This window comes from Marmota flaviventris, chromosome 19 (genome assembly GCF_047511675.1).
Source record: "Marmota flaviventris isolate mMarFla1 chromosome 19, mMarFla1.hap1, whole genome shotgun sequence".
Lineage (NCBI taxonomy): Eukaryota > Metazoa > Chordata > Mammalia > Rodentia > Sciuridae > Marmota > Marmota flaviventris.
The window spans coordinates 22834353-22861749 of record NC_092516.1 but is presented as its reverse complement, the minus strand read 5'-3'; the positions used below and the strand labels follow the sequence as shown (position 1 = coordinate 22861749).

The 27397-nt window shown below is 46.8% G+C and overlaps 1 protein-coding gene across 2 annotated transcripts in view; it reads right to left on the bottom strand.

Annotated features, from left to right (window-relative positions):
- The window catches only part of Crcp (CGRP receptor component), a 34718-nt gene extending 15280 nt beyond the window's left edge, over positions 1–19438 (bottom strand). Inside the window, exons 1-5 of one of the 2 annotated variants that reach the window (XM_071605808.1) lie at positions 19336–19434; positions 8919–9017; positions 8253–8332; positions 7258–7327; positions 1817–1911 (exon numbers count right to left, since the gene is read on the bottom strand). In XM_071605808.1, the coding sequence (XP_071461909.1) occupies positions 1817–1839 (23 nt within the window). In that variant the 5' untranslated portion in view covers positions 1840–1911; positions 7258–7327; positions 8253–8332; positions 8919–9017; positions 19336–19434. Of the gene's footprint in view, positions 1–1816; positions 1912–7257; positions 7328–8252; positions 8333–8918; positions 9018–11179; positions 11217–19335 lie in introns of both variants that reach the window. The other variant, XM_027948626.2, reaches the window with a different exon arrangement.
- Positions 19439–27397: the final 7959 nt, after the last annotated feature.

The following is a 27397-nucleotide window of genomic DNA, read 5'->3' as shown; positions in this document are numbered from 1 at the left end:
ACAGGTGAATGCCACTGCACCTGGATTGAAAGCAGGATCTTAAGGAGCTAACTGTATACCCATGTTTCTAAGAGCATTATTTACAATAGACAGAAGTTGATGTATACAGGTATACATACTGGATGTTGAATAAACAAGATATGGTTTATATATAACATGGAATATCATTCAGCCTTGAAGAAAAAAAAAAGTGTCCACACAAGCAGCAACACGACACCCTTGAAGACACTAAGCTGAACAAGCCAGGCACAAGGACAAACACTGCACACACGCACTCCCTGGAGGGACTCAGGGGTCCTCAGGTGCAGAGACAGATGCAAAGTGACAGCTGCCAGGGGCTAGGAGGGCAGGGGTCCTGTTTAAACAGGTAGAACTCTGGCTTTGAAAGATGGAAACTGTTCTGTGGATAGATGGCAGTGAAAACTGTACAGTGTGAATACATTTACTACCCCTAACACCCACCTAAAAACAGTTAAAATGGTGAAAAAATAAGGGAGATTAAACAATACTCATATTTTTTTAAAAAAAGACAAATACTATATGATTCTACTTATACGAAGGAGTCAAATTCACAAAAATAGAAAGAAGAATGAAGGTTGCCAGGGACAGGGAAGGAGCAAATGGGGAGCTGTTTAAGATACACAGAATTTCAGTTTCAGAAGATGAGAAAGTTCTAGATATTGGCTATATAATACTTATCAATATTATACTTAAAGTGGTATTATGTATATTTTACCATAGTGAAAAATAAAATATATATAACACATACACACACATGCAAGATGTTTGTCTTCAGAGTTCTTTTCAAGGAGAGAGGTCAGGTGAGGAGCGTTCTTAGTTTACTGGTTGTATAGCAACTGTGTGCCAGAAATAACACTACACTGTCCCTCCAAAAGAAAATCATCCATTACCCTGAATGATACAACAAAAGCTACTGGAATTCATCAGCACTAGTATTAAAATTAATGATATTTTGGACCCCACCATAAGCTTCAGTGAGTTACTATCTTCTCGGTTTCCAGGGACTGGATGGTAAAACTGATTGCTTCTGTGCTGTCTGTAGAAAACAATGCTTTTCTGCTTTCTTATTGTTGTCCTAGCAGGATCCCTGTCCAATCACCAGCCCACCCCCACATGGAACCCTGGACTGCCCATGGCCCTCCCCCAACTTCACTCTCTCCCAGCAGGAGGCAGTCAGTCTGAATCAGGCCCAAATACCCTAAAAGAATTTAGAGACTGACGTCCTTAAAGGCCCCACCCATATGCTAGTCAGCCATGAATGGGTAAGCAGAGGAGCAGGAAGACCCCTGAAGATCACAGGGAGCCTTACCTGACAGACAATCCCTTGAAGATGGGAGATACCTGTGTTAAGCCCTCCCAGTCTTAACTGATAAAAACTAGTGCTGGGGTGGTGTAGAAAACTTAGGTAGTTTTTTTCTCATGTAAACTCGATTTATAGTGATGTTAATTTTTATAAGCTGAAAGACCAAAAGTAACTGGACACAGCAAGAGCAGAGAGAACATTATAGGCACTTTTGCCTCATACCAACCCAAGTATCAAATGACCTTACTGTGAACCTTTCAATCCAATCTGGCCTGATCACTCGGAGGAGGTAGAGGGTTAGGCCATGTGAACTGGGACCCCAAGAAGGACTTTGAGACAAACATGAGGTTCTGTCCCTGCTCCCGAAGCACTTGTACACCTCTTAGCTGTTTTATCCCAGGGCGTCGTAGCCACACAGTAGTAAGGGCAGCCCTGGGAAGCCTTCACTTTCACCACGTGTCCCTCTCGTCCACTCGGCTGGTCTTCACTTACTTGGTCAACTTGTGGCTTTTCATTGCTGTAAGAAATTCTCTGACAATTTCAGGACTCTGGTGTCTGCACGGTGTTTTTGATATGTATTTTAGCGTCTACAACAAAAAACAAAAAACAAAGAAACCTACTGAGAAAAAGGGAGCAATAGCTAAAAATTAGTATTCTGAAATTTTGTTTTAAGAATCCTCTATAAATAAATGTCTTCAGAAACACCAATCTTCATATAATAGGAAGGGAGAGTGTGAAGTTGAACAGGAGAAATCAACAAAATTTTAGAAGAAAATTCATTCCATTTTTAAAAAGAGAAACAAAAACTCAATCTGACAATTATGTTACCATATTTCAGACCAAAAAAAAAAAATGTTTTTAAAAGAGGGAACCCGAAGAATAAAATCACCATAAGACTCTATGGATTGTACAGGAAAAAACAAACTCAATTCCTTGTAAACGTCCAGGGTACATATGGTTTTTCCTGCTACCAAGTACGCAAGGCTACATCAGCAGTGAACACCACTGGGTGTCCCCCAATCCAACATTCTGATGCTGCCTACTGGAGGGAGCCTCGGGCCTCAGACTGAGGGCTCGACCCTGCAGGCCGGCTCTCCAAACCCCAGACTGCTCGGCTGTTGCTTTCCAGGGTAACAGGCCTGAATCTGTTAGAAGGGAGAGAGCGGGTCCTCTCAGAGAGGAGAGGGACAGAAGGCCTTCTGCCTTCCAGTGTTGCCGGGGGTCAGAGCAGTTTCCAGGGAACTCTGCCCAGGCCCATCTCTTTACTTTTGACTGATAGCACACTAGCTGCCTGGACTGAACTCACCTGCCTGTCTCCAAGAGAGGATGGTGTGGTGCTCAGAGTCGGGGACTTTAAGAAAACTGACTCCCCCTGCTTTTGCCTCAGTTTCCTGCCCCCCTTTGAAAGGCCCTCAGCAAGCTTTCTTTGTGAGGGTCTTGATGTTTTAGTTGCCAAGGTGATTGGGGGCTGAGATAAGGGAAGGTCCATGCCACTTGATAGAATGTGACAAGACCCTGAAACAGCTTTTCTGCCGAGAATGTGACCTTGGCTGGACATAGAGAGCCTCCAGGTGCTTATCAGGTGTTGAGAGCCACAGCCGAAGGGGCCCCAGCAAACTTCCAGCTGCCAGCAAACTTCCAGCTGCCAGCTGATGATTGGCTCACAGCGGCCCCAGCAAACTTCTAGCTGCCAACTGATTGGCTCCTCTGTGGTGATGCTCATTGGGCTGTTTCCCCGCCCTTTCAGACCACAGAGCTGCTCATTGGGGGACTTTTTTTGGCTCTGCCCACGCGACCCAGCCAATCAGCCTCAAGAGCAGGAGGAGTGGGGGAGGTTGAGAGGCTTGTGGGAAGCCAGTGGTGGCAGTTGGGCTCTGAAGGTTTTTCCTGAGGAGCTGTGTGGTTTGGTGTGTGTGTTCTAAAAATAAAGTTCGTTTCTTTTGACAAGTGGCTCCTGAATTGTGCCTAGCCAGACTGCGGCAATCAGGTAAGGCTCCCTGTGGTTTTCAGCAGCCCTTGCCTTTTCCCTGCTCTCCCCTTCATAAGCCCAGGGTTGTTTTACCTGTGCCTCTAACAGTCTGGCTAGAAATTCAGGTTGCCACAACCCTCCTTGGGTTCCATTAATTTGCTGGATTGGCTTACAGAACCCAGGAAACACTTAATGTTTAGTTTATTATAAAGGATAAAAGATAAGAGATGAAAAATTGCACAGAGGAAGGCACAAGAGGAGGGGCAGGGAGCTCTCTATGGCACTCCCCTCCAGGAAGCTGCAGTCGGCTTTTGGAACCTCCAAATCCTATCCTTCTGGGTTTTTATGACGCTTCACTACATAGGCATAACTGATGAACACACAGGCCACTGGGGATCAACTACCCTTCAGCTCTTCTCTCTTCCCCAGAGCCAGTGTAGGATGAAGGTCTCAGCCCCCAATCCTGCCTTGGGGTTCCTGGTGATCAGCCCCATTCTTAAGCCACCTAGAGGACACAGATATCAGTCAACTCATTAGCATACAAAAATAATCTTCAAAGAGTCCGAGGATTTTGAGTTATTTAGAAATAGAGATGAAGACCAAATATGTATTCCCCACTATCACAGGATATATGCAATTGAATAAATAACAGACAACTTTTCTTATAGAAAAAAAGGAGGGGGGAAAAATCACCATTAGGCAATTGTACCTCAGTTGATAATCACTGCAGGAAAGACCCCTTGATGAATACTAAGTTAACTGTCTAAAGTTAAGGGTCAGGTGGACATCTGCACACCTCAGAGCAATTCTCCAAACACCTGCTAATGCTGTGCTGGTTCTAACACATCCCAATTCTTTGATGCTCCCCTTCAAGAGGGGATGCTTAATCCCCTTTCCCCTGAAGGCACGAGACAGGGACTCTTTCCTAAGAGAATAAGGAAATGGAGAGAAAATCACTTTACCGTGCAGAAACCAGGCCAACACCATCTTCACCAAGTGATCAGTGTCAACATCATCGGTAAAATCACATTGTGCCAGGCACCCCAAAGTCTCACAAGGAGAAGGGCACGTCAACTCTGCAGGGTTCTTCCCTCAAGAGCCATAACCTCTGTAATTTCACCTGTGAAACATCTCGGAAATTTATCTCCTTTTCTGCCTCTCTAGTGCTCCATCCCCAGTTCAAGCAAATACAGCCTGTCTCCTACACTATTTAATAGTCTTCTAACTACATTCATCTTCCCCTGTTGTTCCTCTTGACTATTTCTCCCCACAAAGGCCAGAAGAATATGTCCAAGATGCCAACTTATCATTTTTTTCCTTACTTTAAGATAAAGATCAAAATCTAAAAATAATACAATTTGACCTATCTCCTACCTAAAAGGTGAACATAATGCGGTGATAACCCTATAAGCTCAGTTTAGTCAGGAAACAACATCAGTCCAATCAAGGAACATTCTACAGAATACCTGACCATTATTGTTCAGAAGCGTCAGGGTCATGGAAAATAAAAAAAAGAACTAAGATTGGAGAATATTAATAAGACATATTAACTAAATACTGTTGAGTGAGAACTCTTGAGACTGAAGTTCTCTGAAAAAGCAGGGCTTACTGAGCTGTTGCAGATGCCAGGCAAAAAAAGGTGCTGTTTTCTGGGACACATCTCCACAACTACCAGCAGCAAAGCAGACAAAAGTAGAAAACACGTCCACTAGACCTACAGCCAAGAGTATTTTTAGGACACAAATTTAGGGAAGGAAAGCCTAAGATGTTTACAGTGAACCTAGATTGGCTGCAAAATAAGAAAGGCAGAGCATCAAATCAGGAAGCTCTGGAACAGGAGGGCAGCCCAAGGAGAGCCAATGCTGCTGGACTGGTTGGGGTTAGAAGCCCAGGAATTGCAAACTTACACAGGGCCCAGGGCCCTGTGTGGCTAGGATGGGATTTGAGTACATGTTTCAACACTTGTTCAGGAATGTGAACTGGAATCCCCACAGCTGTTAACTGACGAATTTCCTTGTCTCTGCCCTTCTCCATTCTCCATCCTTGTAATTAAATTGTGGTCATCTTACCGATACAAAATGGTATTCTGAATTAGACCCTGGAACATAAAAAGGATAGTAGTGGAAAAACTCCGGAGATAAAAATAAAATCCTTAGTTTAATAGTATATACCAATGTTAACTGCTTAGTTTTGATAATAGTACTCTAGTTATGTTAAGATGTTAAATGTTAGAGAAAACTAGGAGGAAAAGTCTATGGAACTTCCAATACTATCTTTGTAACTCTACTGCAAAATAATTTTAAAATAAAAAGTTTTTTTTTTTTTTTTTGAAGAGGAAACCCCACTTTGACATAATTTGAGAGGAATTTCAAACCTAAAAACAAATAGTAGCCTTAAGTGTCAAAGAATCTCTCAAAAATTGTAAAAATCACATCAGTCTTAGATTCTTGCCTAATATAATACCTATGTTAAACCAAAACTCTAGAGAGACCCAGGAAGCTCTAAAATAAAAGGGCTTACTGAGCTATTATAAATGCTAGCCCCTAAAAAAAAAAAAAAAAAAAAAAAAAACCAGGTCTTGGGACAAGTTCCCACAACTACCAGCAGCAGAACTAGTTAGCAGTTAAGAAATATCCAGCAGATCAGAGCATTTATTCTATTGTTTTTTTGTTGTAGGGCTGGGGTAGTCTTTGTGCTAAGCAAGAGCTCCACCACTGACCAATGTATACCAGCCACAAGAATATTTCTTATGACAAAAATAGGGAAGCATAGCTGTTTGCATTAATATTACACTGGCTGCAAATGAGAGAGGCGAGGAAGAGCTGGGAAAATCTGCCGCTTCTGGATGGAGGGCACTGCAAACAGCATGTGGTGGGCCAGGGGTGGGGAAGGCGTCAGAGCTCAGGTTTCAGCATCCTTTCAGGAGTGTGCTGGCCCTAAATTACCACTGATGAGCCTCCACCTCTACTCCACTCCATCCTCCAACCCTTGCAACTAAACTCAGGACATTTTGAACTTTTTCTCTGATCACCAATAAAACCCGAGAACTTCATATTCAGACAAGTTGTTGTTCAAATTAAAAACACCAGAAATAAGCCAGGCATGGTGGTGCGTGCTGTAATCCCAAGGGATCTGGAGGCTGAGGCAGCAGGAACGCAAGTTCAAAGCCAGCCTCAGCAAGACCTGTCCCTAAATAAAATATAAAAAAGGGCTGGGGATATGTCTCAGGCTCAGTAGTTAAGCACTGGGTTCAATCCCCAGTGCAAAAAAACAAAACAAAAACACTAGAAATAAATATTATCAAGTATCACAAGCCTCGAGACATTTACTACCATAACTTTCTTACATAAGAACTTAAGGAAAAAGAGAGTGGCAGCAAGTTTCAACTAATCTAAGTATACAGAGCAGGAACACTGAATGGTTTGAAATGTGGTCAAAAAACTAACAAACACTACCTTCTAAGAAATAGAGGACTATGTGATGAAAGAGAACATGAACAAACACGGGAGGGATGGAGTTTTGCACAACCCGCAGGAGGAGGGTGAGGAGGGTGAGGAGGGGAGTGCCAAGTCCTCTATTTTCCCTGAAAATCATTAGGACAACTTGAATAAAACTCAGTAATGTCTTTGGAAAGATGAAATAAAGACAATTAAAACCAAATTCTCTACAGGGGCAAAAATCAGAATTGTAAGGAAACAGAAAGAAAAGAAAATCAGAATTGAAAGGAAATAGAATGAAAAGACAAGAAAGATTCTTTTTGGACAAAGCACACGTTGGAGAGAACAAGGCAAACCTGCAGCCAGCCAGCATGTGATGAGCGGCTTCTGCTTTCTTCTTTATGCCCTCAGCACTAAGCTTTCTGCAATAAAATATATCACATCTTGTGCGTATAAAGAAGCTAGCATTGCCCAAAGAAAAGCTCTGGCCTGGGGTTGGGACTATAGCTCAGTGGTAAAGTGCTTACCTCGCATGTGTGAGCTCTAGGTTCGATCCTCAGTACCACATAAAAATAAATAAAGATATTGTGTGCTCACCTACAAAGAAAGAAAGAAAAGAAAAGAAAAAAGAAAAGTTCTGTTCTGGCCTTTGTCCTGGGCTTCCAGAAGGTAATCTTGAGGTCCTTGGAATGCTATACCTAATGGGAGTACCCTTGCCTGGGCCCGTGGTTCACAGTGGACAATTGTGTGTGTGTGTGTGTTTTGTTGGGGAATGAATCCAGGGGAGTTCTACTACTGAGCTACAGTGTTTCTCACTAAGTTGCTGAGGCTGACCTCAACCTGTGATCCTCTTGCCCCAGCCTCCCAAGTTGCTAGAATTACAGGCGTGTACCACCAGACTAGGTTTGCACCGTAGATACTCTTTAACTATGTGACTTAGGACAGAGGTTGGTCTAGTCTCTCAGCTTTAGGGTGGAAGTTGGTTGCTTGCAACAACTTTGGATTTCAAGGTTCGCCAGAGCTTCCCTGGTTGGCAATATTCTGTGCACATTGCCACATAATGATTTCTGGAGAATCATGTCCTGATACCAAGGGAGAAGACAATGGAAATTTTGTGTCTGGTATATATCCTGGACTTTGCTCCCATTTTCTTCTTTTCTTGGCTATTTTTTTTTCCTCCAGTACTGCAAATTGAACCAGTGGTGTTTTACCACTGAGCTACATCCCCAACCCTTTTAAATTTACCATTTTGAGATACAATCTCCATAAGATGTCCTGGCTAGCCTCAAACTTGCAATCCGTCTGCTTCAGCCTCCCAAGTAGCTACAATTTCAGGCATATGCCATGGTGCCTGGCTAAATAAGAGATTTTTTTAAATGCAGTGTTGGGAATCAAACCCAGGGCCTCATACATGCTAGGTATATGCTCTACCATCTGCCACGCGACCAGCGCTGGCTTCATGAAAGAAGGTTCGATTCATAAGTAATTGCTAGGGAGTTTTAAGAGACAAGACTCTCATTACCTTTAATACCAGCTCTGAGATGGCTTCTCCTAGCTCCCGTCTCCAGCCACCTAATGCGGTGGCGAGGTTTACAGAAGAGACTAGCGAAAGAGAGAGAACACGCCAGGGAGTGGGCTTTTATTGCGGAACGAAAAATTCAAGGGAAATTCCCATCCAGTGAAGGTTAAGGCGGGTGGCATCCCAAGGTCAGAGGCGACGATTGGGTCTTCAGGGCAGTGGCCAGGCATGCCTCTGCACGGACAAGCCCTCGGACATGGGAAAGGGTGGAGAAGGCTCTAACACAGCTGTGTCTAAGCGCCTCTCACCCAGCCAGCGAGGTAACTCAAATCACGTGCGAGGATGGCCTCCCACACTACCACAAAACTGCCTCCCCAGCCCTTTGGTCACTTTTCATCTGCATCCTTTCCCTGAAACACGGAATAACTATAAATGATGGCTTTCATTGAGCCTACTCCCAGGGAACCGCTGAATCTGAGGAAGGTTCAGGGGGAAAGCCCCAAAGGTACAACATGTTTACAAGTGAACGCAGTCTTCCACTCCACTCCCTCTCTAAACAACAGAACCTGGGTTACTGCCAACCCACTCCAATCAGGGAAGAAGCCAGCCATCAGCAGAGTACACCGCTTCCCAGCGGTGGCTTAGGCGGGCTTTAGCAGCCGGGCTCACCTCGTAGGTGATGGTGTTCAGGTTCTGCTGCCCAGAGCTGTGCTTGTTCTTCCCGCTTTCTTTGCGCTGCTCTTTCAGATCAGTTAGTAACTGGAACACCTAGCAAGAGACACACAAAAGATTCCTGTAAATCTGAGAAACGTACCTACTACAAGGTTTCAAGGGGAAATAAAAAGTCTAATACCTCCTTACTTCCCATAAACCAGCCTCTCAACTCTTGGTTTAGAGCAAATGCATCCCAGAAGCAGGTGACTTTTTTTTTTAAACATTTTTTTTAGTTGTAGATGGACACAATATCTTTGTTTTTATTTATTTTTTTTATGTGATGCCAAAGATTGAACCCCAGTGCCTCATGCATGCGAAGCAAGTGCTCAATCATTGAGCTACAACCCCAGCCCACGGTGACATTTTTAAGCGTTCTTTTATCTACACTGAATACATTCATTAGTTTAATTAAAATATTTCAAATGTTTCCTATCAATATATACTACATTACTGATTTTGATCTCAAAGCCATATTCACTATTCCAAAGTAAATCTTCCTAAAATAAATATTTTTTTAAAAGGAGTCTGCCTAATACATATATTTAGTATAATCTCTTTCTATAAGAAAAAAATTGTTGGCGAAGTAGCTCAATGGTAGGGCACTTGTCTAGCATGTGCAAGGCCCTGGGTTCAATCCCTGGTCCCAAAACAAGAGAAAGAAAAAAAGAAAAAATTCTGAGGCAAGTGATAGTTCTTTAAAAAAAATGGATGGGCTGAGAGTGTAGTTCAGTGACAGGGAGTTGCCTAGCTTATATGAGGCCCTGGGTGCAGTCCCAGCACGCCTAAATAAATAAAAATCTAAAAATGCTGTAGATGTTAAATAGTAAACTTTCCCCACAAAGAAAAAATATCTGCCTTAGTATTGGAATGGGGGTGGGTGGTCTGTCTTTCCTGTTTGAGATTCCACCAGAAAGGTGAGGGCAACAGAGGCTCAGAGACCATAACTGGGTGCAACGCAAACCCTTCCTACCAACTAGTCCTTTCAGAAAGAGTGGCACAAGACTCAATGAACGCTGTGTTCCCCCCAAACACCACACCAAATCCAAGCTGGACATGGAGATTCCTGAGAGCCAATGGCTTGGCCTCACCCCACTGCATTCCTATCACAAGCAGCAGTCATGCAGGGTTAACCTTTAAGACCAGCATGCCCAACTGCATTTATTCTGCATACACATCAAGCATAAGCCAGAGACCCAGGTTTCCTCCACATCTCCACAAGTCTGGCCTTTGATGGGATGTGTAGAAAACTGACGTGGCTCATTCTACACCTGGCACTAACCCATCAAATGGTTTTGCTAGTACCAAACAAGATCCAGGCAAAGCAGGAGGCAGGTGAAAATACCATTATATTTCCCTTTCCTGTCTTTCACCAACAGCTCTACCCTCAAGCCCCCAAAATTAAAAACCTGTTAATCCCTTATTAAATTATTCATAATGGTGAGTTGACTGAACTCTTACTTTCAAAATGAGGACGTTAATACCTTTGTGACTATTAAAGATCAAAGTAACATAAGCATGTTATAAGTCAAGGATGATAATTAAGAAAAGGCATAAACCAGGCACAGTGGCGCACACCTGTAATCCCAGTGGTTCAAGAGGCTAAGACAGGAGGATCCGAGTTCAAAGCCAGCCTCAGTGGGGATGGGGTTGTGGCTCAGAGGTAGAGCACTTGCCTAGCATGCGTGAGGCACTGGGTTCAATCCTCAGCACCACATAAAAATAAAATAAAGGTGTTATGTCCACTTACAACTAAAAAAAAGTCAGCCTCAGCAATGGCAAGGTGTTAAGCAACTCCATCAAACTCTTATCTCTAAATAAAATACAAAAACTAGGGCTGGGGTATGGCTCAGTGGTCAAGTATCCCTGAGCTTAATCCCCAATACATTTTAAAAAAGAAAGGTATAAATGTTTTACTAAGAAACTTGTGTGGGCACTCAGAAATGGCTCTAAAACAAATGCTTCTGTTCCTTGAGGGCATCCCAAAAGATGACCTACAATCTCTGGGACTTAGGGAAAGGGACCTATTATAAACCAAAGTTTACCAGACTCCCCAAAGTAACAAGCTTAGCATACTTCAAGGTCCACCAGATAGTGCCAATTGTCCTGTTTTAGAGCGGAAAATCCAAATGAATTCAATGATTTCTAATCAATAATCCTTACATCGAAGGGCAAGCAATGAGGAAGGAAAGAGAATGACCCACTGTAGAGCTATTTACCTCATAGTTACTGAGCAGTGCAGAGCTTGCATCCTTCCTGCAAAAGAAAAGAAGCCATCATCAGTACAGGCTCACAGCCTTCCTGAGCGTTCTTCTTGTAAAATAATTCTGTTATCAAGAGCTAGTCATCTAGTTCAGGAACCTAAAACTGAGAAACGTCCTAAGTCCTACACGTCTTATCAGGCTGAAGACAATTTCAGAGCAGACTCTCCTTTTTATAGCCACAGCATATCACACACCCATCAGCAGGCAGGTGACTAAAACACGACACTTATTCCAAATCCACGTAGGCTGGAGTTCAGCACTTGGGAAGTGAAGGCGGTCGGACAGCATGGAGAAATGAACTACAGGAAGAACAGGAGGGCAAGACCATAGAGGACAGAGGGTTCAAGGAACAGTGACAGTGTGGGTGCCAGAGATGCCTGGAGAAACCAAGTGCCGCTCCCTTCTGAACCCAGGGCCCCTTCCCATTGGCCAACAGAAATGATCTGCCTGATACAGTGTCCTACCTAACATCCACCAGGAATTCCAGCAATGGCCAGGAATCCTGTGAGACATCCACAAAACGTTAATGTGTTCATCCTCTGTCAACTCAAGAGTCTCTACATCGGGCAGTCGTTAAAAGCCTGTTGCACCTGAGAACCAAACAGTGCAAACTATCATCTTTCATGTATGACTGAACACAGCAATGTGACATGTCAAATTATAACTGATGTACCCTACAATATCACATCAGAAAGTATTTACTTTCAGAACCCTAGAGCCAGTGTAGTATGCCAATCCAGAACACAATTTTGAAGTCAGACATATTTGGGTACATAACCCAGCCCTGCCACGTATAAGGTGTGTAAGTTTTAGTGCATCAATTTCTAAGTATATCCCTCTAAAACAAGAAATGGGGATAATTCCAAATCTGGAAGGGCAGCCTGGATTCTAAACCAAACTTCATCATGCACTAGCTAAGTGAATTTGGGAGTTATTTTATAGTTATGCTTAAGTTTCCTATCTATAAAATACAAGTGTACACAGGATTAAACTGAAACAGGAAGAGTATCTGAAAACAGTAAGCTCCATAAATGCTATTATTATCATTACTATGACTTTAGCCATTACCACTACCACCTCTTCCTACCTCATAAAACTGCTAACGAGAAACTTAGTACAGTTCTTGGTACTTACTAAGATCTCTATAAATAAAGGCTATTAATATTTTTTTAGTTGTCAATGGACCTTTATTTATTTATATGCAGTGCTGAGAATTGAACCCAGTGCCACATGCTAGGCAAGTGCTCTACCACTGAGCTATAACCCTAGCCCCTTTTATTATTAAAAGATAATCACCCTTATTCTCACTAAAATTCCTGTGACACAGGAGCTATTAGTATGATCCCTACTTTATAAATAATGAAGCTGAGACTCAGAGATTAAGTAATCAGCTCCAGGTCACACAGTAAGAAGTCTAACTAAAACTGGAAGATAACTACAGAATAGTGAAAAATGAGACTGGATTAGATGAATGGAAACCAATAATCAGAATCCAGAAATTCACATTGGGTAGTCTGGATCTGACATAATGGGCAACAGGGAATACTATATATTCTTAAAATAGGAGTGGAGCTAGACGATGAAAATGGCAATGATAAAACTTTAAAAGTGAGGCAAACAGATGGGTGATTCCCCCAGTCAACAAATACAGCAAAGCTGGCAGAAGCTTATCACGGGGACTTACCATGACCCAAGGTCATCAGCACACAAAGCTTACTCAAATACTAGCAGTAATTCAACAAATGGCTACCATTTCACAAATGTACTGCTTTGCCCAATAATCACACTGGACTCAGGTCACATGCAATATTATTTTTAAAAAGAACCCAATCCAGGAAGGACAACAGTATTATGTGATATGGTTCATTTAAAATTGAACATGATAAACCAAACAAACAGTGTCTACTTAATCAGGAAATCCATCACAAGGCTCCCTTCAATCTTTGCCAGAAACTGAGTTACAACTCCCCATATTCTCAAAGGAGCATTTTGTACCTATGATGTCAAGGCACTAAGACATTCCTTTTAGGAACAGTAGAATGGGGGAAAAGTACAAATGTCAATTTTCTTCAGAGCCAATGGATCCATCCCAGGTGCTGTTATTACAACTTCATTTCCAAAACAAACCCTGTCCCTCTATCATGGAGAATATTCCATTCCCTGATAGATTCATCCTAGGCCTTTCCAAGTTACTGCCCCACTACTCAGTCAATAGTTAGTGCAAGAATCCAAAGAATATAAGCTGCCTTTTCTAGGATATAGGAAGAGAAGGGAAATTCTCTTTCATATACATTTAATTTTTTGCAGTGCAGAGACTGAACCCAGGGCCTCATGCATACTAAGCAACTGTTCTACCAATGAGCTACCCCCCAGTCCCTTAACATACATTTTAATGAATCTATGTTTAAACTACGAGAAGAACAGATGTTTAAACAAGAACTGCATCTTGTACACTCTTGCTGGCAGAAGCTAATGCATTCATTGATGTTCTTTCATATAAATAATTTTTTACCCATTTATATGAGTATATGCCAATATATACTAGGCCTTCCTTTATTCAGTAAAATGCGGGTGAGGGCTGGTTGGTACTTTAATGGTAGAACACTGCTTAACATCAACAAAGTCTGGTACAGTCCCCATTATTCCCCCACCCCGTCCCAAAAAAGGCCAATGAATACAATATCTGTCTTTTATGGAGGTCTAAATAAGCTATATACACTAGGAAACTCCTTTAAAGTAAGTTTTTAACTTCAAGGAGTTAAGTGACAGGTTGTTGGGAACAAGATATGAGATCAGACAGATATCAACTTAATCAAGTTATACAATTTAACAGCACCAATAATAAGGATGTGATGCACTGAGACACATGCCTTAAAGCAACTCTGCCAAAAAAAAAAGTTTAATTTGAATCTAATCATGAGAATTTAATCAGACAACTCCAAACTGAGGAACATTCTTCAAAACAGCAGCCTAGATTCTTCAAATATCAACATCACTGTCACAAGGCCAATGTTGCAGACAAAGCCTAAGAAAACTGTTGTAAGGAAAATGAAAGAATCATGCCAACTAAATGCAATGCACAATTCTTAACTGGATCATGAAGCAGAGGAAAAAAAAACCTCAGCTAAAATGACATTATTGGCTAAGAGAAGAAATGTGAATATGCACTGTTTTAATAATAGTAATTACATCAGTGCTTCAGTTTCCTGGGTGTGGCAATGGTGCTGTGTTACATGAGATAATGCCCCTTTTCAGTAAGAGGTGGGATAACATGAGGGCTACAACTCTCAGGTGATACAGTAAACTGTGTGTGTGTGTGTGTGTGTGTGTGTGTGTGCGCGCGCGTGCGCGCGGGGTGGGGGGAGGATGTGGGTATGAATGCACTGAATGGAAAGACAGCTTGTGCATGTACAAACGAAATACAGCAAACATCACATCAAGTGGGCTGGGGTTGTGGCTCAGTGGTAGAGTATTTGCCTAGCATGCATAAGGCACTGGGTTCAATCCCCAGCAGCACATAAAAAATGAACAAATAAAAGTATTGTGTCCACCTACGATCAAAAAAATTTTTTTTAATGTTTACAAGTAACTCTAGGTAAAGGGTATAAAGGTATTTGAGTGCTACTTTTGCAACTATTCCTTAGGTCTGAAATGTTTCAACCTAAAAAGTTGAGGAAAATGGACATGTAAAATAAAGAATTCATAAGGTTAAAAAAAGTCACTGCTATAATTTATAATTGACGATATAAAATACACTTCTATTCAATGCCTTTGAGAGCTACAAAAAATCCGTCCTCTGGCATGTTGTCAACTACACACTTATAAAATGTTGATCCCTGCAGAGCAGGCACTTCTCTCCGAAGCCAAAACCTGATGTCATGAACACATTCACATGCGCTCAGACTAGAGAAACTGCCCACCCACGCAGAAGTATGAAATTCTTCTGTAAAACTTAGTACTGATTTATCGGTGCTTAAATATTCCAAATGAATTTTAAAGACTGAATTTATACTCCTAGCTACAGTTTCCTTACATAATGACTTACTGGGCTGAAACTGATTATTTGAAATTTGACCTGTAAAATCTATTTAACTTGCTGAGTCAATTTAACGAATGTGAACAACTACTGTGGAAAACCAAATTCTAAATAAACAGTACAAAATGATCTATTGACAGATTTTCCTTAAAAGCACACAAACAAAAGCCCACACAAACAGCGTCTACTAATTGCCACACAGTTAACTTACGAATGCAATGACGAACAGAATTGCTCAATTTCCATGCTCAACCTATGCTATCAATTCATGTTTTCAAAAGTTAAGCTTTGGTACAAGAAAGCTACACAGGCTTCAAAATCAGAAGTCAGCTGTAGCAACATCTCTGAAATCAACCAGCAAGCCTCCTCTTTCCAGGCCTGTTACTAAATCACTACCTACATACTAACTTTCGACCCTCAGTATTTTTAGCTATAAAGTGGAAGAAATCCTGAAAAAATCCTCAAAAAATGACACAAATGACAACAGTATCCACTTTCTTTACTCTGTGCACTAAGTTCAAGAGGAAACAAAGAGCTTTCCAGGTACACAGATGATTCCAAAGAACCAGACAAAATTAGCTTAACAGTAAATGCCTCATAAAGAACAGTTCTTAATCTTGCTATGACTATTTTTTGTTCTTTTACCTAAGGCCATCACTTCCAAACAATGGTCAAGAAGCTGTTTGCTCATACTGGGCATGGTGGCACATGCCTATAATCTCAGTAACTCAGGAGGCTGAGGCAGAAGGATCATGAGTTAAAAGCTAGTCTCAGCAACTTAACCAGGCCCTCAACAACTCAGCAAGGCCTTGTCTCTAAACAAAATATTTTTTAAAAAGGGGTTAGGGATGTGGCTCAGTGGTTAAGTATCCCTAGGTTCAATCCCTGGTACAAAAAAAAAAAAAAAAAAAGTTGTTTGCTCATAGAGCTGTTAAACTTGCTGTGACTACTTTATGTCCTTTTACCTGAGACATTATTTCCTAACAATGATCAAGAAGTTTAATTTTTTGGCAGAGCTGGAGATTAAACCCAGGGCCTCATGCCAGGCAAGTGATGTACCACTGAGCTACTGAGCTATACCCCCAACCCTGCCTGGTCAAGAAATTTTTAAATTATCATTTGGTCAAATAAATATACATGTTTAGGCCTGGTGCAATGGTGCATGCCTGTAATCCCAGCAGCTCAGGAAGTGAAGGCAGGAGGATCGCAGGTTCAGAGCCAGCCTCAGCAATTTAGTGAGGCACTAAACAACTCAATGAGACCCTGTCTTTAATAAAATATAAAATAGGGCTGGGGTTGTGTGTGGCTCAGTGGTCAAGTGCCCCTGAGTTCAATCCCTGGTACCCAAAAACAAAAATTTAAAAATAAATAAACATACATGTTTAAGAAACTTCTGAAATATGTATGTGTGTTATTTACTCAGTGGGTATTTACATCATAACTGAAGAAAAAAGAAAAAAACCTCAGGATAAGTTTTTCCCCTGTGCCTCCTCACTTCAGGTCCCTGGAGTGCCCTCAGAGTCTCAGGATTCTACTGAAGATGCTGGAGACCAAACTGCCAGAGGTCACACCTCATGCTTGAGGCCACACAGAACTAGAAGTGAGGCCTCTTGATCCTTCCACTACCAAACCACATTATCTACCCCAGCAGACTTCACTTTCTATAAGTTGATAGCTGAAAATTTCTTGAATGGTTTCAATAAGCCAATAACTTCTTGGGAGAAGTTGTTAGGTTGCTATAGGAGTAAAAACCACTAACTTCATCTGTTTCACTTAGGAAAATCAGAAAATCTATATGCCCACCAGTCAGGATGCTAGCCAGTTAATTTATATTTATTAAACTAACACTGTTATATTTCTATATTCAACACACATTTTCTGAATGCCTACTCTGTGGCGGATGCAGTGCTAAGCACTAGGTGAACAGATACCAGTCCCAGCCCTTATGGACTAGGGAAGTAAACAACCTTCTATTATTACCACTTACAATTATTTAAGGGAAAAGTGAACCGAGCAGCTATGAGACAAAAAAGAAGACTTATTTTGGACTGAAGAAATAGGGCGGGTAACCTTGAAAAGGGACATTCAACCTGAATAAGAGAAAGAGCAGGAGAAAAAGTATACCAGTCAGAAAGAAGAGCAACACGAAGATCTGAGGCAGGAAAGAGCTCGGAAGGGCACAGGAACTACCTATTAAGCAGGAAGCATGTGTGTGTGTGTGGTGGAGGAAGGGAGGGTGGCAAGAGATAAGGCTGGGTTAAGGCAGCAAGAGATGTATATTCCTCTAAGTGCAATGGAAGGCCACTGAAGGGTTTTACGCAGGAGGTGACCTGGTCCAGCTAAAGTTTAAGATCACTTTGGTTGTTGTGTGGAGAATAAAATGGAAAGGGTGGCAAGGGTGAAAGCCAAAAAGGCCAGTGCTAACCCAGACCACCGAAGATGGACTCCAAGGCTGGGTGGAGAAGGTGGAAAGGAATTGCATTCAAAATGTATTCTAAATTCAAATTGCATTCTAAGGTATAAATAACAAATTGGCTGTTAGGAGTGAGGAAAGAGGAAGATTTATTTATTTATTTATTTATTAAATCTAAGCAATCCGGCAGATGATAAAAGCCAGAAATACACTTTGGGGAACCATTAGCATATGGATGAGTAAAATGACAGAGCAAATATGAAGAGAGGGGTTCCAGGACTAAGCCCTAAGATATCTCAACATTTAGACACAGAGCAAGGGAAGAGACAGGAAAAGATGCTGAGAAGTAGTCCAATGCACAAGGAAGTCCAGGAGTGCACGTCATAGAGTTTCTAGTTTGTCTATCAACTGCTGAGTGATCAAGACAGTTGATGCCAGAAAAAAGAATCTTTGGATTTGACAAGATGAAGTGCTCAGACCATCTTCACAGAAGCCATTTTAGTAGACAGAAACAAAGTCCAACAGAATGGTGGACAGAATAAGGGGATAAACAACACTTTAAGAAATTTCGTTGTAGGCGTGTGCAGTGGCACACACCTGTAATCCCAGTGACTCAGGACACTGAGGCAGGAGGATAGCAAGTTTGAAGCCCACTCGGCATCTTAGCAACACCCTATCTCAAACACACACACACACACAAAAAGGGCTGGGGATGTAGCTCAGTGATAAAGCACCCATGAGTTAATCTTCAAAACCCAAGCAGAAAGCAGATGGGAAGCAGAAACAGAGCTACAGGTAGATATGAATGTGGGGACAAGAGATTTTTTTAAGTTGGACAAATTAGAGCAAATTTGTATGCTGCCAGAAAATGTTCTAGAAGAGGGAGAAATAATAATGACAACTTCAGACTAGTGTATTATACAGTCAGCCCTCCTGATCTGCAGGTTCTGAATCCTTGGATTTAACCAAGTGCAGACCAAAAATATTAGCAAAAAAAGTGTCCATACTGACCTTGTGCACACTTTTGTCATTATTCCCTATGCAATACAACTACTGCCATAGCATTTACTAGTACTGTGTAAGTAACCCAAAGATGATTTAAAGACTATGGGAGGACGTGCAATTATAATTCCCCAGCAAATTCTGCGCCATTTATGTGCCATGTTGAGTGTCCCCGGATCTGAGGAATCTGCAGAAAGGAGACTACGGGTGTCTTTCAAGTCACAGTTTAGACCTCATGAGTGGGTTAAAAACTTTGGTGGGTCGATACTTTCAGTAAGAGAATAGATGACGTCAGAATATTGCAGCCGGACAAGTGTTGGTTCGGGAAACTTTCACTTTTCAGTAACAGATGACGTCAAAGTACCGCAGCCGGACAAGTGTTGGTTCGGGAAACTTTCTCTTTGAGTTGCACGAACACAGTGTCAAAAGAAAAAAGCAGGGGCTGCAGGGGCGGCTCGGGTCCCCCCATCGGGCCTTGGGACTGACGCCCGCGCCGGGGACGGTCTGAGACGCGCGGTTCACCTGCGCACGCAGCAGGAGGCCCGCGCACCTGGAACGCGTCGCGGGCCCGCGGACCCGAAGGCCGCCGCCAAGGAGTCCGGGGCTTGCCGCCCCGCCCCGCCGCGCTGCCCACTCCGCCAGGGTCCCAGGGCGGCTTACACTTCCATGTTGTCCGGCCTCACGACGGCGGCCACTCGCCGCGCTGCCGCTTCTGCGATGAAGGGCCTCGGGCTCCGCGCGCCGCAATGCAGGCCGGGAGGGACGCGGTGCACGGCGGGAGCGCGCGGTGCACGGCGGGAGCGCGAGGTGCACGCCGGAAGGGCCGCGCTGCGCCGAGCCGGACCTCGCGCTGCACGTCGGGGGCGGGCGCCGCACGCCGTCCGCACTACTGCGCGTCAGAGCCGTCGGGAGCGCGCGCCCCAGCGATTCGGGTGGACTCTGCCTTTCGCCCAGCCAGAGTCCTGCCCCGTCCGTGGCTGGGCCTTGTATGCGCGGTCCAGGTTTCATTAGAGCTCTGACAAGCCGGCCCCGTGCGAGCCGTAGCAGCCGCGGGACCCTTCCCAGGAAAGAGGCTGGGCTCGTGGCGCTGTGCGGCGTGGGGAAGCCGGGAGCCCGGGGCGGGAGAGTGGGCAGTGCACTGCGCTTTTCTGCTTGTTAGTTGGGTTAAATGTTAAAGAAATCTCCTGCAGTCGAGGAAGCAGCGCGATCCAGGGGTAGCTCAGTTACACACGCCGAAACATGGGAGGGCCCAGATCTGTAGCGAATTCCGCGGCAATTGGTATTCTCCATACTTGAATGTGCCGCATGTGCACTAGGGGGAAAGAAAATACCATGGCGCGCTGTAATCGCCGTATCGCACGTGGAAAATACAATGCCTTAAATAAAACTATGTAAAATTGGCAAGCCAGCGCGGTGGCACACGCCTGGAGTCCCAGAAGCTCAGGAGGCTGAGGCAGGAGGATCGCGACTCGGCAAGACCCTGCAGCGGGTGTGGCGCAGTGGTTAAGCCCTGGTTCAAACCTCCCCCCCCAAAAAAAGGGCATAGAAAACAAATAACTAGGGATAGGGAGAGTCGGGTGGAGGCTAGGGTCCTCATCTCACTACTTTTTGTGTGTTTGGAATTTTCCCCTTGGGAAGTGAGGCGGCGCCAGCGGTCTCCGAAGGATGAGTCCAGGCCGTCGGGGGGCTTTTCATGCTTTCCTGTCCCGACCTTTGCCAGTACTTAGTACCCGTTCCTCTGAGAGGACCGTTCACAGAGCTGGGGTGCAGCCCAGGGCCTTGCCCCTGGCAGCCCACCATCTGCCCTTCTTGTGATCCTCTGGCCTCAGCCCCGGGCTGTAAGCCGCAGGGTGACCCTTACAGGGTGCTGGGCACGCCACAGGTTGCTCACAGGTGCTGACACTGTCGCAGGACGATCATGACACGCTATGAGTAGATCCACAACTATGCATATTTTGTAATTGGAGCAATCGAGGCAGGCTTGGAAAGACTGATTTACCCAAGGTCACTCAGCCGGAATTTGTCCCAGAGAAATTGAACCCCAGGTGATCTGAACAACATAAGTAGTGTCTGATGATAGGATAAACAAAATGTTCCAGATTCATACAGTGGAATACTATTCATCAATAAAAAAGGATGAAGTACTGTCAAATGCTACTGCACAGATGACCCTCAAGACATGACCCTAAGGGAAGGAAGCTAACATAACAGGACCACATCTGGAATGATTCCATACATGAAGCGTCCAGGAATAGGCAAGTCTACAGAGACAGAAAGTGGATGAGTGGCCGGTAAAGGTTAGGAGGAGGCCGGGGCCAGAGAAGTGGATTGACAGTGGAAACAGTTTCTTTGTGGGGAGATAAGAATGCCCTGAAATGGGGCTGGGGTTGTGGCTCAGTGGTAGAGCACTGCCTACCATACATGAAGTACTGGGTTCGATCCTCAGATCCACATAAAAATAAAGGTATTGTGTCCACCTACAACTAAAAATATGTATATATTTTTAAAATGCCCTAAAATTTTGGGGGGATTATTACACAACCCTAAACAATGAGTTGTACACCTTAAGTGGGTGAACTGTATGGTGTATGAATTATGTATATCAGTAAAACAAAAATTGTACTGATAGTTGTGTCTGGGAAATTGATTAGAAGAAAGGATTTTTAACATTTAATTTTGTATACTCTGTATTTAAGATTTTCAATGAACATGTTATTTGAAGCTTCAAAAACGTTTTAAAATTAATTTACTTTTAATGACTTTTAAAGTCAACCATTGAATAAAATAGCCCCCAGCCCAGCGGGGTGGGTTTGCATGGGTCCCCGAGCCTCCAGGCCTCCAGAGCAGTGCTGAGGAGGCTCCCTGCATTCTGCTCACCTGTGGTGACAGCTGTCAGATGCAGATGTCACAAGCATGAGTGACACCCTCTGCCCTGGCCCCCTGACGGCCTGGTTGAGGAACCAGCTCTGGACACAGATAACCCCACACACCAGGTTTGACCCCATGGGCAGGGAAGGTGTGACTAATGGGGCAGGAGGCGTCCCCACGCCTGGCGTGTTAGAGGTGGGGGGGGGAGCTCCTGTGGAAGAGAGCAGGTGCCTCAGGGCACCCGAGACAGCCAGGGGTGGCTCAGGGTGGGGATTAGAGAAGGGTCAAGTTCAAGTGGTGCCTGCCTGGGTACCTGCATACCTAGGCACCTGCATAGCTGGGTACTTGCCTGAGTGGGCACCTACTCAGCTGGGTACCTGCCCACATGGGCTGCCTACCTAGGCACCTGTCTGCCTGAGCACCTGCCTGCCTAGGCACCTGCCCACCTGTGCCGCCTCGGTACCTGCCACTCAGGCATCTACTTGTCTGGGCACCTGCCCATCTGTGCCCTCCTGGGTACCTGCCTACTTAGGCACCTGCCCACCTGGGTACCTGCCACTCAGGCATCTACCTGTCTGGGCACCTGCCCACCTGTGCCCTCCTGGGTACCTGCCTACTTAGGCACCTGCCCACCTGAGCACTACCTGCCTGGGCACCTGCCCATCTGTGCCCACCTGGGTATCTGCCTACTTAGGCACCTGCCCACCTGGGTACCTGCCACTCAGGCATCTACCTGTCTGGGCACCTGCCCACCTGTGCCCTCCTGGGTACCTGCCTACTTAGGCACCTGCCCACCTGAGCACTACCTGCCTGGGCACCTGCCCATCTGTGCCCGCCTGGGTATCTGCCTACTTAGGCACCTGCCCACCTGTGCCTGCCTGGGTACCTGCCTACTAAGGCACCTGCCCACCTGGGCACTGGCCTGCCTAGGCACCTGCCCATCTGGGTACCTGCCACTCAGGCATCTACCTGCCTGGGCACCTGCCCACCTGTGCCCACCTGTGCCCACCTGGGTACCTGCCTACTTAGGCACCTGCCTGGATTCCCAAACAGACGCTGTGTTCTTCGTGGACCCTCCCAGCTTGCTCGCTGTCCCCATGGACCCTCCCAGCTTGCTCACTATCCAAGTGGACTCTTCCAGCTTGCTCAGTGTCCACAGGTGCAAAACGCTGCCTTTTCTGTGGGCTGCTGAGTGCCCCTCCCAGCTGCCTGCTGTGTAGACCCAGGTGTCTCTGGTTTTCCCATGCACTCACACGGTATACACCCCAGCACATGGGGACCTGGGAACCCTTCGTGGCCACCAGGGCCTCTGTGGGATATCTTCTAGCTCATTAGCAGGGCTGGCTATGGTTGTTCCCAGCCCCAAGGCACAGCCCCTGCCTGTCCCATTGCCCTGAACACCTGAGGCTTCCTGGGTTTATCCTCCTTCTCTGGCTGCTGGAGTCCGAGGGGCCTGGTGGGAGGCACGTGGTGACAGTCACAGTGTTCCACACAGGACTGCCCCGTGGCCTTCGACCAAGCAGGACGTGGCTCTGCACTGGGGAGGTGCTTCCTTCCTGGAGCCCACTGGTCCTGCGGGGGCTGCTCCTCCCATCAGCCCTCCCAGGCAGGCTGCCTACTGGGCCTGCTGCAGGTGCTTCCCAGCAAGAAGTGCCCCGGCAGTGCCTGCCGCTGGCCCTGCGCCAGGGAGACCCGTGTGGCTTGTCTGCCCTGCGAGGAGTGCCCAGCAAGCCCCGTGTGGCTGGTCTGCGCGCCGTGATAGGAGTCTGGCCCAGGCGACCCCCTTCGTGGCCTTGGGCAAATCTGCAGGTGTTCTCATTTCCCTATAGAATGGTCACGATGGCCGGTGTACCGAGAGGGTGAGAGTGACAGTAAAAAGCCGGGTTCTGGGTTCTGAACTACTTCCCACCCACCTGGAATACGCGCTGGCCTGGGGTGTGGTCTGTGAATGGACTGCGGGAAGTCACTCTGTCCTGGGCCACAACAGGTGACGCACCCCAGAGAGCTGCAGCCCCGAGGGCCTTGGGCCAGCCTACCCACCCAGCGTCCTCTAGACCACGGTGCTGGGGGCACAGTCACACTGTAGATGCCCACCAGTCCCAAACCTGGCAGCCCCAGCCAGAGATTCTCCAGGCCCAGGCACAAGATGGAGATGGGGAAGCCTGGGAAGGGCCCCAGGCACCAGGACAAAACCCTCCGAGGGAGCCGTCCAGCCCCTGGACTATCAGAGGCAATACGCTGGTCCCCTGCCTGGTTCCTTCTACCATTTCACTTTTCTCACCTGCATTCAATCACAGCCTGAAAATATAAAATGGAAAATTCTAGAAATGAGCAATTCATAAGAATTTTTTGTTTGTTTTGCTACCAGGGATTGAACCCAGAGGCATTTCACCACTGAGCCACATCCCCAGCCCTTTTATTATTTTTTATTTAGAGACAGGGCCTCTCCAAGTTGGTTAGGGCTTCATTAAGTTGCTGAGGCTGACTTTGAACTTGTGATCCTCCTGCCTCAGCCTCCAGAGCTGCTGGGATTACAGACGTGTGCCCCTGCACTCAGCATAAGTAAATTTTTAAAATAAATTTTATTACAGTATATTGACATAATCACTATTTTACATTAGCTGTTGTTGACCTGTGTGGCTATTCCGTAGGTGTTTGGGAAAGATCAGGGGGTGGGCAAGGGTGGTGGCACCTGCAGTCTAGGGGTCCGGTGTGTCCCCTGCATGAGGGGACCACGGCAGTGATCACGACAGCCATTGCATACTCGGCCTCACGACAACAGATGGCAGGGGGTACACACGTGGAACACTTGGCTCCTGAAACGCACCAAATAAATAATAGTCCTAAAAGTTACCCTCCTTACTTCTACCGCCCTGCCCTGCCCTGGCCCCAGGGCCTTACCTATCGCTAGCAGCACCATCCTGTTGGGCACTCAGAGCCAGTCAGACTCAGCACAGGCCACTCCTCCTCATGCCCAGGGCCTGGGAGTCACTATCTACCTTTGACTGAGTGCGGAGGGTTAAGTAGCCCACCCAAGAGTGCTGAGCCTCCATCCACGCTGCCTCCCCGATGGGCAGCCAGCCACGGAGCACGCTGCAGCGTGGTGACCCAGCGGGGCTCTTCTGCAGCTGTGGGTGGTGAGGCCTGTGCCTGGTGTGTCACCCACTCTCCACCAGGGTCAGCAGGACTGGGGCTCTGCCATCCCTGTGGCCTTCCTTCAGGCTGGCTCAGGCATGCCCAAAGCCAGGCACACCTGGTCAGCCTAGTCAGCCAACAGAGGGGCGGGCAGTGGGCAGCGGGCAGGCCGGTGACCCCTGTCACTCTTGTGCCTTCACTCCAGGACGGGAAGGCAGGTGCTTGTCCTGCGGGTAACTTAGACAGGCCAGCTCTGCACAGGGCAAGGGCGCTGGCCAGACAGCCTGGCTTGGTTCCAGCCTGCCTTTGGACCTGACCTCTCCCAGACTCCGTTTCCTCCTGTGCCGAACAGGGACAGTGCAGTGCCGACCCGGAGGTGAGCTCAGGGAGCCTGGTGCTGCGCAGGGCCCGGTGACGGCTGCTTGCTCCTGGCTCTTCATGGAAGGACCTCAGCCCCACTCGATTCCTCACTGTCCTCTCATGTTCAGGCAGGCTCCATGCTGGGGTTTCCAGTGCCTCTCTGTTCCCTCCCGTCTTCCACTTTGTCTGGAAGCAGGACGGCCACTGTTGGTGACAGCAGTGAGAGCCTGTCTGTGGAGAGCGGCCTGCGTAGGTGCAGGGCTGGTCCTGGGCTCTCCACAGTGTGTTGGTTCAGACCACCACGAGGGGTCACAAGATGGGGTCTGGCTCCTTCTTGTCCACCCAGCATCGTGGGCTGTGCTCCCTCAGTTCTCGGAGGCTGGGAGAAGTCCAAGAACGGAGCAGACAGGACAGTCAGGAGGAAGCCGACAGGGCCTGTCAGAGGGTGACGGGGACACTGGGGGAGGGAACCGGAGCTGCAGAGGGGGGGAGCAGGAGACATTGCCCTCCAACGCGTGGTCGCCGTGAGGAGGGGGTGCTCAGCTGTGCAGCAGACCCTGTGACCATTAGCTTCCAAGACCACGTTTTGGAAGGTTCGGCCCACTGTGGACTGTCCCCAGTGTTGGGCCTGTGCAAAGGCAGCCACCATGTCAGAAGCGGATGGCAGAGCGAGACTGCTCGTCCTACGGTGGGGGGCAAGGGAGAGGGCAGGGGGCTGGGATCTGACTGTGCCTCTCAGAGGCAGGGACTTGAGGACCTGCCACCACTCCACCCCATGGCTCAGGTCCCACCACCTCCTGGAGACATCGTGCTGGGGACCACACCCCCCAACAAGGCCTCCCACAGGACCCCCTAGGTCCGGGGTAGAGCAGCAGGTGAAATGTGGGCAGATGTGAGGAAGGAGGGACGAGCCCCTGGACACCTGGGCCCCATGGCAGCAAAGGGCACAGCAGGACGGGAGTGTGCCTGGGGTTAGGAGAACAGAGAGCTGGTGGCCACAGCAGAGCAGCTCCATGACAGGAGAGTCCTGAGCCAGGAGGGCAAGAGTTGTGTGGGAGACCACAGCAAAGGTCACGGGGAGGGAAGACACTGAAAGAATGGGACCCCCTGGAGAAGTCCCAAAAGTCACACAGCCTGACTTGACTTTGAAAAGCTCCCCCAGACCAGGAGCCCAGGGGAGGGAGCGGGGCACCGGGGGGCCGTCCACTGTCCAGGCAGAAGCAGAGGAGGCAGGGACAGGTGCTGGGTGTGAACTCAGGTAGAGCCAACAGGCTGCTGTGAAGGAGCAGGGCAGATAGGGGAAGAAGAGTCACAGAGACTCTAAGGGGAGGGTGGCTGAGTGTCAGGGTGCCATCCCTGTCATGGGAAGGAGAGGATGTTGTGGAGAGCAAGGGATAGCGCTGGGCTCCCGCAAACTCAATGTGGACACCTGTCCGCCAGGTGGGGTTATTTGGATGCAGGGCCGCGGGGTCACCAGGGTGGAGCCTCCCTGAGTGGGATTCATGCCCTGGTAAGAGAGACCCCAGGGAGCCCGTCCATCCCAGGGACAGTGGGAAGAGGCCATCTGTGACCCAGGAAGCAGCCGCACCACACACCAAACCCCTGGATCCTTGATCCTGGACTCCGGCCTCCAGAACTGAGTAGAGGACTTGGTGGTTGATGGGCCCCCCCCCGAGCTGTGGTGCCTTGTTACAGCAGCCAGAGCACACCAAGAAAGACGCGTTCAAGTTCAACTGTCCTAAACACGCGAGGGAAGGCATCAGATAGAAATGCGGACATAGAAAGTTTCTCCCCATTTTACGGCAAGTGACAGGTTGAGGTCTAAACCAAGGTAAGTCCACCAACGCCCCACCTTACCTATTAAACATCTGCCACCAAACGTTTGCCCCTGGCCAGAGTAGGACGCCGGGGACCTGACTTAGTATCACACGTGAAACAAATAAAAAGTTAAAAAGACAAAATGTTGCTGGGCATGGTGGCCCACACCTGCAATCCCGGCCACCAGGAGGCTGTGGCAGGAGGACAGAAGTTCAAGTCCAGCAAGATCCTGTCTCAAAGTAAAATACAAAAAAAGGGGGTTGGGGGATAGCTCAGTGGTAGAGCATTACCTAGGGTTCATGAGGTCCTGGGGTCAAACTAGAGGGAAAAACCAAAATACAGAACCTGTGGAAGGGGGGCTTTCCGTGAAGGATGAGGGCAGCTGAGAGGTGGAGGCAGAGATGAGCTCAGCAGCCATGCAGCCTGCTGTTGTGAGCAGCTCCCAGGGACACCAGGCCAGGAGGAGGACTGAGGCGGGGTCTGCCGACCCTCCAGGTGAGAAGATGAAGAGAGGAGCCCGGGGAGGCCAAGACCTGTAGGG